Here is a 14,926-nt window from a genome sequence, read left to right as displayed (position 1 = left end):
CCCAACCTCCTCTCTTGCATGGCTGCCCTCCACCTCAGCCATCTTCATTCTCACCTCCAGACTCCTCAGTTTCTATGCCAAAGTCCTTTTGCTTCTGGTTGAGGTCCCCTTCTACATTTGTGGTAGCGACACACAATGATGCACGCCCTGTACCAAGCTGTCCCTACCAGCTCAACACTAAAGGCCACGCAACTGAAAGCCAAGGGTCGGGCCACACACCATTCCTGGAGTCGAAGGCCCAGAAATACTCTGTGGTTTCCGTTAGTTCTTAAGCCACAGGCAAATTTTATGGCACCAGGACCTTCCTGACCCAGGACACTACAGGCGTGCCACAGTACCCTGCTGGGGAGTCTTCCTTTTCTTATCATCTCCGACGACCCCCGTAGTTGCCAGCTGCCTTCGTTCATCTGCCCGCCAGCCTGGTTAACAGGACCCAGCTGTGGGCCTTCTGGCGCCAGGCAGGGCGGTACCAACGCAGCCCATGTGCTGACCTTTGCATGTCTTTCCATCCGGCTGCAGCGTGAATCCAACTGGGCAGCTGCACCGCACACCAGTGGCCGTGTCTTTGCATGTCCGGTCACAGCCTCCATTGTTCACTGCACATGTCTCTGGGGAGGGGAGGGGAGAGACAGAGATGCTCAGTTTCCCCAGGAACCAGCTACAATCTTTTCCCATCAGTGAGAGCAGGAATCTAGGCTCAAGTCTCACCTGTGGTACCCTGGCTGTTGGGATACTTCCTGAGCTAGTGCCGGTCCCATGGAAATGTCTGCAAATGACTTAGGGCTGTACTGGGGTAAAGGTTACTCACGGTGGAGGTGGGGGGGTTCACTCTTAGGATCAGTGCTGAGAATAGCCTAGCAGCTGCTTAGTGGTGTTCTAAATCTTTGCTCTGCTTGGGTTCAGTCACCCAATCCTGTTAGTGACTGCAGTAAGGCATGGGGGCGCCTAAGCCCAGCCTGGTGTAAAATGGCTTTCCGGCCTGGCCATAGGGCTGCACATCATCCATCAACCTAGGGACCTCCCCAGCCTCACATCTGTTCTCACTGAACCATTTACCAAAGCGTCTGGTTTTTGTCCACTTGAAGCCTGTCTAGTGCTTTTTTCCCTCCTCCTGCAAAATTCAAAGGGGCCAGAGTGGCTGGGGGCATAATGGAGGTCACTGAAGCTGCTGTGGGGTGAGAGTGAGCCTCTGCAGGCCTGCAGAAGACGGGCAGGGCTGGCTTTCCAGGATGTGGTGGCTCGCCCATCTCTCTCCCAGACCTCTGGTCATCTGCCACCTGGCTTTCTTCATGAGCACCTGGGAGGCTTGGCTCTCGGGAAACAGTGGCTGTGTGAGTGGGCTTCTCTGACATTTTATTGTGGGGCAGCTGAGCACTGAGCATTGCTCTCCACAGCTTGCACTACCCTCACGCCTCCAACTTGCTTCACCTGGTGCCTGTGGCTATGGCCCCTTTCCAGGAAGGTTCTTACTCAATTCTGCAAATGTCACGGGTCTCCTCTGCAAAGACTTTGGGAATGAGCCTGAGAGAAGGGATGAAGGGAGACTCTTTCCACACAGCTAATTCCATCAGATTCATGGTGTCTGGCCTTTGAACTTTGCCTCAGAGAGGGCAGGGGTGCCAGCAGAGGGACAGAGGCCTAATATCCTTGTGTGCAAGCTGATTGTGTGTGTGGATGTCTGCAGAGGCTAGGCAGTCCCTAAGGACCGCGTCTTTTTTCTCAAGACCAGCATCCCCACTAGCCATCGCCATCCAGGAAGAGCTATGGTGGCCACTAAAAGCAGATGTCTTTTCGTCCTAACACTCTTCTTGACTGGCCTCTCTGAGTTTCAGGTTAACACCTCCAGCCAGGGATAGGAAGTTCCTGTGAGTGGGTTTCTTTGTGTCATTCAAGACCTATTTCCTTATCCTTTATGATCCAAGCATCTCTCTGAGGCCCTCCCCTGAAGTCTAAGCACAGTGAAGCCAACCTTCCTCACACTTAGGCAGGTGGACCCCTGTGCCAGCATGGACCAGTTCTAACTGGTTTGTAGCCTATGTGTAACCTCTTATCTCCTCACGGGGGCATCTACTGGGGCAGTAGGGTGAGGTGGGAGGCAGTCCCACACCTGGCGAGTGAGAAGATGAGCTTCTTCCCCCCAGGGTGAAGGTGAAGATCAAATACACTCACCACTTGAAAGCCATAAGGCCCAGGTGTGGACCAGGGGGTGCTCACCACATGTTTGATTTCCTGGGGTTAAACCAGAGGGGGGGGGATCCTGCCGCCCACCCCGGCGGAAAGCCTGCCAACCTTTCATGTGGGGCGACCCTCTAGAGAGGGGACAGAAAGGCTACCTGTCTCCCAGGTGTGGGTAATTACAGCTCAGTAGTACTGGGGTGTGGGGGAGGGGCAGGTGATGCCAGCTGGGACTGGGTGGACCCTGGCCCTCTCTGGTGGTGGAGGTGGGATTCAGGCATTCGGGACCGTGTACTTGGGAACCAAACCTCATAGTTTGCAATCTTCCTTTCCCTTTGATGAGACTTGAAATTTAACTAAGGAGGACTTGGAGACCTGCTGGCCCCATCTGCCCATTAGATAGATTGAGGCTGAGATGGGGAGTTGGGCTCTGGCAGTGGTCACCCGTTCTTGCAAGTCATTCTCTCCCATGCCAGGCTTTCAGGCCTCCTTGCATTACCCAGCCGATGGCCGATGCAGGGACTTCAGGCTCTGAGTCCCCAGTGACCCAGTAGGGTCTCTGTCTGTTCTTGGGCATCAGCCCCCGAGCCCACAGCATCTCATTATAGTGATCACGAGAGACCGGACCCTCTCGGTGTCCTCCATGTCTCACAACCCTGCCTTTCCGGTTCCTGGACCTTACTTCCTCAGAGGGGAGCCTAAGCCCAAGCTGCATAGACTATGTGGCAGTGGTGTCTGGGATCTGCCTGGCTGGACTAAACTAAACACACAGTTTCCTGGGCACAGGGTCTTAACTAATGTCCTTTAACTGCCTCTGCCAGACCAGCTCCAGGGGCCTGTGCAGTCACACACACAGCTAGACACTACCCCTAATTGTCCGTGTCTACCGTAGACAGGGAGCGCTCTACTCCAGGAATGCTTTTCTATCCAGTCCATTGAGTCCGAGCCTCTCCCCCACCTCCCCTGGGACCTGGTCAAACCGCTTCTTCAGAGCTCCCAACTGTAGTCTCTATTTTTACTGTGGTCTTGATGTCACTGTCCTATGATGTCACAGCCAAACAGTCCCTCCTCTAGGCCACTGCCTTGCTCTGAGTAGAACAGCTAAATGCTGAGCAATTTGGTGGCTGACTTGGCCTCCATGGGCCCTCACCTCTGCCTTCTCCACCTCAGCCATATAATTCTGGGTGAAGGATACCACAAAATGTAACATGTGTAGAGCCCACCAGGGTCCCCTGTGGGACACAGGCTGGCAGGGTGACAATGAACATCCTGTCTTTAGAAGTTTCCAATTGGAAGCCCTGGGCACTGCCAAACGCATCATTGGCAATGGAGCACGGCACAGCTCTCATCTCTGAGGACCTTGCAAACAGCTTCACCTCTGTCCCCCAAGACTAGAGACCGCCTAGATCTGACGTTTGGCCACTACTGTCTCAGATAAACTTGAAAGCATTTCTCTTTGCAATGGGTGGTAGATGAAGTTTGGAGTCTGTAGCAGTCTATTCCAGGGGTTGGGCTCCTCCTGTTTCTCACCTGGTGGCCTTCTCTGGTCCCCATCCCAGTCACTGAGCTGGGGCTGGTGAACAGGTCAGCCCAGGAAGGCCTGAGTCTGTGCACCAGAACTGTGGTGCCAGAACTTAAGGGAAGAGACAAGCTCATTCGTGATCCCATAATTCATCTCTCTCTGTGTCCTGGCTCCAGCTGAGAACTACTGGGCTCTTTCTAATGTCCGACCTCTCCTGCGAGAGAACTACCCTCCAGAGGCACAGCTCTATTCCCCCGAGAAGGTGCCTTCTCATCCCTACCCTCAAAAGAGCTCAGAGCAGTCCAAAGCACAAGCAGACAAAAACCAGCCCTGTTGCTTTTGTGGAGAGAACTGAGGCTCGGAGAAGGAGTTTACTCAGGTGGGAATGGCTGCCTCACTTGTGACTCAGTGAGAAGTAATGAGGGGCCTGTGTTCAAAAATGATTCAGAGCCGGGCACTGGTGGTGCACGCCTTTAATCCCAGCACTCGGGAGGCAGAAACAGGAGGATATCTCTGAGTTCCGGGCCAGTGTGGTCTACAGAGAGTTCCAAGACAGCCTCCAAAGCCACAGAGAAACCCTGTCTGGAAAAGACCCCCCCCAAAATCAGAATTTCCAGATAGAGACTTCAGGGCACAAATCAGTTGAGGGCCCATCTCAGGCCAGCCCCGGCGACTGGACAGTCACAGAGAAGCAGCCTGTTTGTCCAGGTCACATAGCTAGGAAAGGAGATAGCCATAAGATATCAGGCTAAGTAAACAGGACTAGTCTTAGAGGTGGGGTTTTGATGATAGGTTCTCAGGGAGGCTCAGTGAGGAAGCAGGAGGATGGCCCGAGGCAGGTGAAGTCTGGACCTATGGTGGCGAGGCTCTGACAGAGGGAGGCAAGAACAGACCTGCTGCTGTCTGGAAGCAGCCCCTGTGTAGGCTCTGCAGGCTGGCACCACCATTGATCAGCAAGTTCTCTGAAGGACAGTCTTACCCAAGTGTGGACCATACTTGAGCTTTGCAGTCAGACAGTTTCCATGTGTACATGGACTGTGTAAGCTGCAGTCAGTTTCCATGTGCACATGGACTGTGTAAGCACAGGAAGCCCCTTTGCACATGGAGACTGCATCTATGTGGCTTTTGAATGGCCCAGATACACGGGTAGGGTTGTATAGATTGGTCTATAATTGTGACCACTTCACTCTTGGTGCAGAGTTTCAGACCTTCGGCACATGGAGGCTGGCACCCATTGCCCATGGCTGAATCATTTAATAATCCTTTCCTGAGGGTCTGGAAAGATGGCTCAGAGGTTAAGAGCACTGGCTGTTCTTCCAGAGGACCCGAGTTCAATTCCCAGCACCTGCACCACAACTCATAACTGTCTATAACTCTGGTTCCAGGGAATTGGACACCCTCACACAGACATAACCATAAGCGAAATGCCAATGCACATAAAATATGAGTAAATAAGTAAATAATAAAAACAACCCTTTTCTGAGTGGCTCTGAACTGGGCAGATGTGCTTGGGACCCCAACCCTGGCCTCACAGACACCCTAGTCTAGTGGGCAGTGTAGAGGCCAATAAGACAGTGCTTTGGCAATGAGTGAGGAGCCACAGAGATAAACTGACCTACCCAGGAGTCAGCTGCTCTCTAGGGGAGATGGCACAGGATGGAGAAGCCTTGCTTTTCCCACTGGCTTCTTCTGGGTAGCCCCTTTGGCCAAGTCAACAAAGTCACTAGGGCTTAGAAGGCCACAGTCCCATGCTTTCTGAAGCCAGCCATCAAGGTAACATTATGTTTGGTTGTCCCCTCATCCACCACATGGGTTCAGGAAGAGCCATGCCTGGGTGATCAGCACAGGCCCAGCATGGTGGGGGCTGGCTCCTGTTTATCACGCAGGGACTTGGGATGTCCCTGAGAAGTAGCATGGGGCATGGGAAATGAATCCTACCCTGTGTCAGTCCTGGCAAAGAGAAACAGGGCTGAAGCTAGGGTAAGTAGGGTGACCCCAGGGTTTGGGCCCAAACGGGAGGCAGCATGGTAGATCACTGTGACAGCTTGACAAAAGATTCAGTCCATTGGCTGGTATGCCAGACGTTACTCCTGTAAGCTGGGGAATTTTAGGCAAAGGACTGATTCCTCCCTCTAGAATGTTGCTTCCCATTTGTATGTGCCTGGCCTCACTGAGGGCTTCAGGATCTTCTCCCAGGAGGCTCTAATGGGGGGGGTGTATGGTGTTGGGGGGTAGGATTCTTCCTGTGGGCCCAGTACCCAGAATCTGACCTTTCCCTTGAAGACATGACCCTGATAGGAAGCTACCCCAAGTCCTGCTTGCATCTGTATAAATTTCAGTCAGGGTGGATCTATCTGCCTTCCAGCTTCTAGAACTGGCTGCAGCAGCTGTGAAGGGACCAGTCACCGGCCCTCTCCATCTACCTACAGACTGACCTCTGACCCTTTCCCCTCAGCTCACTGCTGACCCTCTCCCAGCTCCCATCACTCTGAGATAAAAGCTGCTCTCCCTGGCATGGTCATTACTTGTGGTCTCTTCTCTTCAGTCTCCACTGGGGACATCTCAAGTCCAGCTGTCATTAGTACCACGTGGGCAGATTTATATACTGAGCAAGGTCTCTCATGCTGTCCTGTCACTCAGCAGGGAGCAGTAAAGTGCATGCATGGGCCGGGCCAGGGGGGAATGAGATGGGGAGTTTGGGAAGGCTAGGATTAGGTGCCCAGGGGAAGTGGGAGAGAATGCTGCCCACATTTAGTACAGGTTACTGCTCAGGACCAAGGCCAGCAGGCCCCTGAACTCAATGCTCAAAGGGTCCAGCAGGCCTCGAGGCAGTCCTGGTGCTCCATGGACTCTCTTCCTAACAGCCTGGTGGTGGCCATGCCCACGAGGCCCTTGCTGCTGCTGGTGGTGTGGCTGTGCATACCCCATCCTTCAGACCTCAGGGAGACAAACTCCCATTGGAGGGACTGCCTTCTGGAGCACTAAGGGTCCTCGACTCTAGGGATTGTAGGAGTGCCAGGGAAGAGCTGCCTGCACCTAGAGGGGTTAGGATGCTTACATGGTTGTTGGGGAAGCAGAATCACCTTGGGGATAGGACCCTACAGGTCTGCAGAAATATCTGGAAGGAGACAGAACAACTCAGGGGAAAAACCAGCCTGCAGCAAGACAGGCTCCTTGTCTATACTGAAGGCTTTCTTTTCCTTAGGTCAGGAGGCAGGAACAGGGACCTCAGGACACAAGCCGGTTCCTGCCCTCCTGCTTTCCTTCCCTAGCTGTGAGGTTCAGAATTCCAGAAAGACAGAGAATGCACACAGGAAGCCTCTCTCTAGAGTCGCCTGCCCCCGTAGGGGCTCAGGGAAGAACCCAGCCAGGTTACACAGTTGGTGAACATCGGGGTCTGAGCCCATTGTCCATGTGGGGCTGTTCTCTGGCTAGGTGTGACACAGTGGTCTGCAATGTGCAGACCCTTCTGTGCAGAGTCCCCATCAACAGCAGCTGATATACACTGAGCATATCCTAATCTGAGCATGCACAAGAAGCCAGGGCCACAGTGCCCGGCTGGAGGGACTGTGTGTGCCACTAGGGACCCGTGGTTAACCAAGAGGTTCTCAACAGAGGGATAGCCCCAGTTCAGATTTCAATGACTGCCCCAGGAAAATAACCCCAGGCTAGAGCAGGCGGTGTGTGGTGTCTGATGCAGACCTCCATGTGAGATTACTCTTGCTCTCCCGGCCTGCAAGCCCCAGGGTGGAGATCACCTTCCTGGAAGGGTCCATATTTTGAATTCCTGGCTGATCTTTGGTAATCCCATGCTTCCTCGGGTTAGTTCCACCAGCCCAGCAGTAAGAGCTGGCCAAGGCCAGGCAAGGCCCCAGTCTCTCTTCTCATCACTGGACTTGCCTCAGGTTTGAGTCTCCACTGGCATCGCACAGACCAAGTAGAAACATCAAGGAGACAGAAAGCTCTGTTACTGAGCACCTGCTCTGGGTTACACACAGGGCCAGAAATTTCACATGGGGCTCCTTCAAGCTCCCCCAAACTTCTCTGGGGAACACAGCCCCCACCCCATCCCAAGCAAAAGGGAAAGTAAAGCTCAGGGATGTGAAGGGACCCTGGCCCAGAATGGAGGCCATATCTGACTGTAGTAGCTGGGCCAGAATGAACTGGAAGGAGAAGCCACTGCTGTCTAACTACGGGGCTCCACGCTGTAAGAGCCGCCAAATATCCTTAGCAGCAAGCTCCATCTTGGAGGCACAACCCGAAGCCTTTCCAACCCCTCATCCCCGCGACTTTGTCCACATCAGTCTTGGAACCCCGCTTGAGGAAATCTTGAGACCATCTGCCCACTCTGACCTGCACACTGAGTTCTAGGGGACTTGGCTAGAGATATGCCCAAGGGGAGCTGGGGACAGCCATGTCCTTCCCAGATAGGTAGGCTGGGAAGAAAGAGCTTCATGGGTTGGTCTGCTTCTACATTGGTCTGTTTCTAATCTAGGCTCACTAGATCAGGGTGAAGGAGGATTCTGCTTTCTTTCTGGCACCTTCCATTTGTGGCATGTAGATATACAGAGCCACCTGGGTATATCAGGAGTTGGAAATGGGCAATGTGGTTAATGGTAGGAGGCTCTGAGATCATATTTCAGGTTTGGGTGGGGGGTACACAGTCACTTCTGAGGGGCTGAGGAAAGAGGTACAGTTTGCGCCCTGGAAGATGGCTGTGTCTGCAGCTAAGCACCAGTGGGATGAGAGACAGGGAGGAGGCTGGGCCTCTAGGGAGAGCACTGTGGCAGAGCAGTGAGAAGCAGGCCTGAGCTCAGGACAAAAAAATATCCTGAAAGGGTTGAGGCCTAGGAGGATCTGCATCTCAAAGTGCCTGGTCCTGCTCTGATGGATGGAACACAGGGCATGGGAGAAGAGGGTCTGAGGCAGGGTTGCCTTCTCTCTGTGAGGCTCACTCCTCAGCTATCCCTCAGGAGGCTGCTAGACAGCAGAGGGTCCTCCAGGCAGGCTTGGTCTCCAGGCCCAGAAGTGCTGCTTCTGTGGCTCTGTGTGGCTCCTGGGTTTCAAGGTCAGTTTCTCTACCTGGGGTCAGCCAGGAGTTTTTTTTCCTCTTTCCTTTGATAAACCCTGCCAGGACCCTGCACCTCTGTCCACTCTTCGTTTCGACGGTCAAATTGCCATTCACTTGACTCCCATCAGCCCCAGATGTATGGATGACCAAACTGAGGGAGGGACTCCAGCCTTAGCCAGGGACCCAAATGACTAGTCACGTGTGGGATCAGTCCAGTGGCCGGGTGTGGCTTGATCATTGATCCTTTCCAGTGGTACCCAGTGTCCGGTTAGGCCCTGTTAGCAAAGGAGGCTACACACAGGTGGTACAGAGCTGGACTGAGGCCAAGTGGGGGTGTGAACAGGGACATGGGGAAGGTCCAGTGAGGGCTGGCAGACCGAGGTAGCCTTGTCAGGCAGAACTACCTAAGTGCCACTGGGTAGTGATGGTGGTGAGTCAGACCCACTGGGGCAGGTAGTCCAGGACAGGAAGAAGTTAGACCCAGAGAGACAGGGGCCATCCAGGGGAGTGGGTGTGCAGGGCTGGGGAAATCAGAAACAGGTATGCCGCCTCTGGTTGGAGAGAGCCAACAGAGTGGGCAACTGGTAGGGACAAGCGGAGTGAACGTTCAGGCAGTGTGTGGCAGTCTGTGCCCCCTAGGGATTAGCCAGGGCTAGCCACTATCACCTCTAGTTTTCCTTATCTCCAGCCCCCTACCCCTTCTTCCTGGACCTTTTACAATGCAGCAAACCCTGGGGTGTTGCCCTGCCTACCACACTCTTCAATCTCCTCTAAGGCTGGTCGGGTAAGTGCAGGAGGCCCACTCATGGGAACCCCAGCCTCTGAAGGAGAAGGCTGCAGCAGGAAGCTCCTCCCAATAAGACACACCCACCTACCCCTGCCTCAGCAGCTTCCCCGGGCACCAGAGGCCTTGGCTGGGAAGTAGGGGGGGCAGGGACAGAGCAGGGGAAGACAGGGCTAGGGAGAAGGACAGGGCAGAGCCGAGGGCAATGCTGGTTCTTCCTTGTCTGCCTCTCACTCTTGGGTTTGTACCCTAGTCACCTACATCAACAGCTGGCACTGGTAAGCGCTGCCCACTGCTTAGGTACCAGGCTAGGTACCTTTTCCAGTGGGCTCGCATTATCTTCAGGACAGCCCTAGTGGGGGCATGCTGTGCAATTCCCAGTTCACAGAAGTCTCTGGGGGGGACCTAAGAAATATCCCTGGGAGATGTGACTCCCAGGGGCCGCACGGGCTGGCCCCAGGGCCAACGTCTTCACCTCTCTTCCTGGTCCAGGCACCTCTGGGCCATGCCTATGCAATGACTGCCAGTCAGGAGAGCCATGGATGCTGGAACAGGACCTAAATTCTGGCCATCAGTGGGAAAATTTATGAAGAGGACCCTTCAGGTAAAGAAGGACAGCTAAGGCTTTGGGGGACTCCTAATCCTTTAAACCTAGGACCCCCTCAGACCAGGCAGTGTACCATTTGCTCTGACATCTATAGGCATTGACCATCCATTTGTGGACAGACTCCGAGAGGAAGCAGAGAAACGTGGGCCTCAAAGGGTCAGGTGACAGGTGAAGAGTCAGCTAGGACAGTCCAGGGAGGAAGTTTCTCAGCTTCTCTCTCTCTGTGTCCTTATCCATCAACTAGGCTAGCACCAGCTCTCAGTGAAGCCTGGGGTACAAGGTTGGGGTCACTGCCCTGGAGGGACGGGCATCCTACTCTCCTGAGGGTTCCAGCAGGACCCCACTGGCAGGCTATAGGTTTTACTTGGTGCCTTTGGGAGCACAGCTTGAGCCTGAATAGTGGCTGAGCCCCTGCTGCGTTCTGTAATTGGTGACTGGCTTTGGACTTGGTAACCTGCAGGACCACACCCTAGCCATGTTTACCTCCCTTCTCAGGACTTAGGTCTTGGACTCAGGATGTGGGACAGATGTCTATGAGGCTGTGGGGACCCAAGAGAGCAGCACTGCAGAGGAGGGAAAATTTGGGCACAGGTGCTGAAGACACTAGGCGGTCAGGAAAGGTGGGTACCGCTGTTAAGGATGGAGGGGGAGCCATAGCTCACACTGCCCAGTATGACTCACATGTGTGGGAATGGCTTTGGAGCTTCTCCTATGGTCAGAAAGACTTGGGGTCCTGGACTGGGTCAATGAGAGAACCCACATGGCAAGAAGGCCTTGGCCGACAGGACTGTGTTAAAGGCCCTGTGCTGGGAGGCCTCCTTAGACTCTCTGGTCTGAATGGACTCTAGCTCTCTCCCAGGTCTCTTGAGGGATCTCTCCCCACTCCCTCCAGAAGGATAAGGGTGGCCTCACTGGGGCCCTCCTTCAACCAATGGGGTAACACCCTGCCCTCCCACCAGGAACAGAGCCACCTCTGTCCTAAAAGAGCATTGGCCCTCCCTCTCCTAAATGGTTTTCACCAGGGTTGGCTGGCCTTCCCTGCCCGACCTGGTGCTTCCAGAAGTGGGGTTCTGAGCCTGAAAAGCTACGGGCACCTTGGCATGAGTGATGCTGCAGGCTTGAGGCAAGACTGGGTCACTTCTAGACTCTAAACTGGAACCCTTGTAGTCAAAATAACACAGCTTGGGCAAGGAGTAGGTGGGGCCCCAGAAGGAGCTGAGACGCTGGGAGACCGGCAAGTACCCGGGGCTCTAAGTCTCTCTGTGTGTTGTGTCCACTGGAGGTTTGGTTTGTCCCTGACTCTGGCTCACGACTGTGAGGTTGATAATGGACTTGTAGGAATCTAAGGGCTGTGGCCTCTGTGGTCAGGGCACAGGCTATCTCTTGGAGAGTTCCCGGTTCTAACAGCTAGAGTTGGGGGGTATGGTCTCAATCCTGCACCTCCATTGTGGAGCTCATGATGAAAAGGCCCTGCCAGAGGGATTTATGGCCCTGGGCACCCACAGGGAAAGGAGGTTCTCTCGGTCGGTCGGAGAATCAGCCTGCTCTAGATGTGTACAGAGCACAGAAAGCCAAGGGAAGCCAAGATAGGAAGTGGGTGGGGGGAGATCCACGCCCTCACCATTGCTTCCTCAGGGGTCAACCCCCTGCCTCCAGCTTTCTCACTCCCTAAATAAGCCCTATCTGCAATGGCTTCAGGGCTGGAAGAAAGCTGCGGGGGGGGGGGTCATCTTGCAGTTATGTGACAATAGGACGGGTGCTCTTGACTCTAGTGCATTCTGAATACTCAGAGCCTTGGCCCTGTCTCCTCTCACTTCACATCCTCGCCTTAGTCGTCTGGTGTAGAGCTGGTCACTACTGGGGTCAGAGGCACAGTCTAAGCCGCCAGGTGGCACAGGATCTGGCCTGTCATGGAATTTCCTATCCCTCATCTTCCTGTTCTGCTGCCAGATGCTGCCCCCTGGCCTGTCCTCCCTCCCTCCCACCTTGGGACTTCTGAGGACCCAAGCCACCTCCAGACTTACAATCTCCCAGGACAGTGTGCTGACACTCCCTCTCGGAGGTCGACACGTGACTCAGTTCTACCAACCCTTCCTGTCCATCTGGCTTTCCACACATGGCCTGGCTCTGGATGCGTTGCTCTGACAAGCACGAAACAAAGCGGAGATGGTCACCTCTGTTGCTCTCCAGACTGGGCACCTACTAACATCACCTGGGAGCTGTCCTGCCTGGATGGTCACCTCTGCTGTTCTCCAGACTGGGCACCTACTAACATCACCTGGGAGCTGTCCTGCCTCACTGGGGGTTGGTTACCAGCCAGGGGCTGCAGTCCTAGAGCATCCTTTTTCTTTCCACAGGGCCTATTTGAGAGAGAAATGCTGAGAATTCATGTGCTATCCAGCTGGGGCCTCCACATGGGTATTACAAAATGAGATAACCTCTGACCTCCAGGATTCACGTGGCCATGATCCCTAATGGTGCTCAGCCATGCAGGGTAATGAGGGTGTCTCAGTTTCTTCCTCTGAGAAAAAGGGACTCTTGTACCCAATTGTACAGTTGCCAAGACTTGTATGAGCCAGCCAGTGCCACTGGGCAGGTTGTGACAATCCTGGTGGCTATACTTATGCTCAGGAGGTGCTGTCAGCTGGCACAGCCTACATGCCAGCCACCTAGAACCAGGGAGCCCACGGATGGACAGGAAGAGGAGGGAATGCAGAGGTGGAGCCCTGTGTCTTGTCTACACTCTGCTGTCAAGAGTGGTCACACTCTCTTTCCCTTCCCTTTCTTTCTTGGGCTGGTCTAGCAGCAGCCCTGCCAGCAGGCCTCCCCTGACACTCGGAGAGCAAGATCAGAGGACCATGCTACACAGAACCTCCTCCCACCAGCGGCCACCGAGTCTCTGTGGCAGGCTGACCCTGGGAGCATAATGAACATGTTGGTTTCTAAGTGAGTAGGGGAGGATTATGCACTCAGACCACTAGACATGGGTGCTGGATTCTTTGCTACAATATACAAACAAAGAAATAAATGTGTTTGATGGAGGGTAAAAAAAATTAAAAAGGAAAATAATGAGTTCCCATCTGCGTGGAGCCTCCCCACACTCACATATAACACACGGAGACCCCAGACCACACAAATGTACATTCTCATGTTCACACACACCCACATGCTGGCACATAAACAGGCTCACACCGCAGTACGCCTCCCCGCCAACGTCCATACATTCACACATCTGTACCCAGGCTCTCATAGTCCCCAAAGCTGGCATGTACACACGAGACCACACACCGGCAACCCCCCCAGGCCAGCGTTCATTCACGCTCACCCATACATCCAAAAGGGCAAGGAGAACAAAGGAAGTGGAAGAAAAGTGTTACCCATGAGGAGCCGCCGTTTCACCCGCTTGTCCACATCAGCTACTGACGTGGCATTGAACTGAGAGCGCTCAATTGCAGCCTCATCCTTCTCTAGAACACAAGTAAGGGACAAACACGGAGCCGGTGGTTAATGAGAGCCCACTTCCCGCGGCCCAAGACAGCCAGCCTCTTGGCGTGGCGCACACAAAGCCAACACAGCATGCCGGGCCAGCACGGTGCCCTCGCCAAGGGCTAATCCCAGGGACTTTCAGGCAGGTGTGCTCAGGGTAAAGCCAAGAGGAAGCAAGGGCGGGAAGGATGGCATGCAGACAGGGAAGGGGACCACAGCAAGACCTGGACACAGTGGGGATACGGGGTCCGTGTGCAGCCAAGCAGGGTAGGTGGCTGAGGGCAGCAGGAAGTTTGTGTGGAGGACACAGAAAGCAGACGGCATGCCATGAGCTCACACAGAGAGCAGCGATTATAGGTCCCCACGGCTCAAGCAGGTACAGAATAAAGCACGAGACAAAGGAGGGAGGCTTGCGAGGTCTGGTGATGGATGTACCTGGGACAGCAGATGCCCTGTTACAAGGATGCTGCCACTCATGCAAAATTAAGAACAAAACTCACAGAGAAACACACATACACACACAGAGAACACTGGATCCCATTGGACGGACAGAAAATCCAGGGGATCTGGGAAGCACTGGTTGCCTGCTTGTCTAGAGGACCAGAGCTAAGCATTCAAGGACTCAACAAAGGGCTGCAGAGAGAAGGGTCAGTCATTTTAGGAGCGTGCGGGAGGGAAATGGCTCGGGCCAGCTAGGGAGCCTCCAGCCACTGGGCACAAAGCTGTGCCCGGATGCTTTGCTGGGACTGGTGACAGAAAGCAAAGCGGACAGGAGGCTTCTCATCCTGGCCAGGAGCTGAAGCCACAGTGGCTGGAGCTGGGTAGGGTGATAATTTCTAACGAGAGGAAAGTGTGGGCTTGGGGAAAGAGATCCAAGCAGGGATTGTCACATGCAGCAGACACTAAAAAGTAAAAATATGAGAAAGGATGAGTGAGGAGGACACAGACAAGAAGGGTTAGACCCAGGCTAGGGTTCATGTGCCCAGAGGTTGTCTGTGCTGGTCCAGTGGCTGTAGGACAGGCTCCACTGGACATGGGAGACTTAAACAGACAAGACAGAGGGGAGGCCAAAGTGGCTCGAGGGAGCTCTGGGCAGGACAGTGAAGGGAGAGAGGTCAGAGGACAGAAAGTTCTAGATGGGATCAGGCTGCAATAGAGACACTGGCTTTTAATTTTTTTTTTTTTGTGATTGGTTGGTTTGGTTTTGGCTTTTGGCTCTGAAAAATGATTAATGAATGTCAGTTATCAGACAAGACAGGCAATCAGGGACCATCACAAGAG

General features: G+C 54.1%; 1 protein-coding gene across 2 annotated transcripts in view; it reads right to left on the bottom strand.

Annotated features, from left to right (window-relative positions):
* The window catches only part of Scube1 (signal peptide, CUB domain and EGF like domain containing 1), a 122,911-nt gene that overhangs the window by 36,914 nt on the left and 71,071 nt on the right, over nucleotides 1–14,926 (bottom strand). The window contains exons 7-8 of one of the 2 annotated variants that reach the window (XM_040754072.1): nucleotides 13,537–13,626; nucleotides 492–608 (exon numbers count right to left, since the gene is read on the bottom strand). In XM_040754072.1, coding sequence (XP_040610006.1) covers nucleotides 492–608; nucleotides 13,537–13,626 — 207 coding nt within the window. The remainder of the gene's footprint in view (nucleotides 1–491; nucleotides 609–13,536; nucleotides 13,627–14,926) is intronic. The other variant, XM_040754073.1, reaches the window with a different exon arrangement.

Source organism: Mesocricetus auratus, unplaced genomic scaffold (genome assembly GCF_017639785.1).
Source record: "Mesocricetus auratus isolate SY011 unplaced genomic scaffold, BCM_Maur_2.0 Super-Scaffold_100010, whole genome shotgun sequence".
Taxonomy (NCBI): Eukaryota; Metazoa; Chordata; class Mammalia; order Rodentia; family Cricetidae; genus Mesocricetus; species Mesocricetus auratus.
The sequence above is the reverse complement of the archived record's forward strand: the minus strand, read 5'-3'. Positions and strand labels throughout refer to the sequence as shown.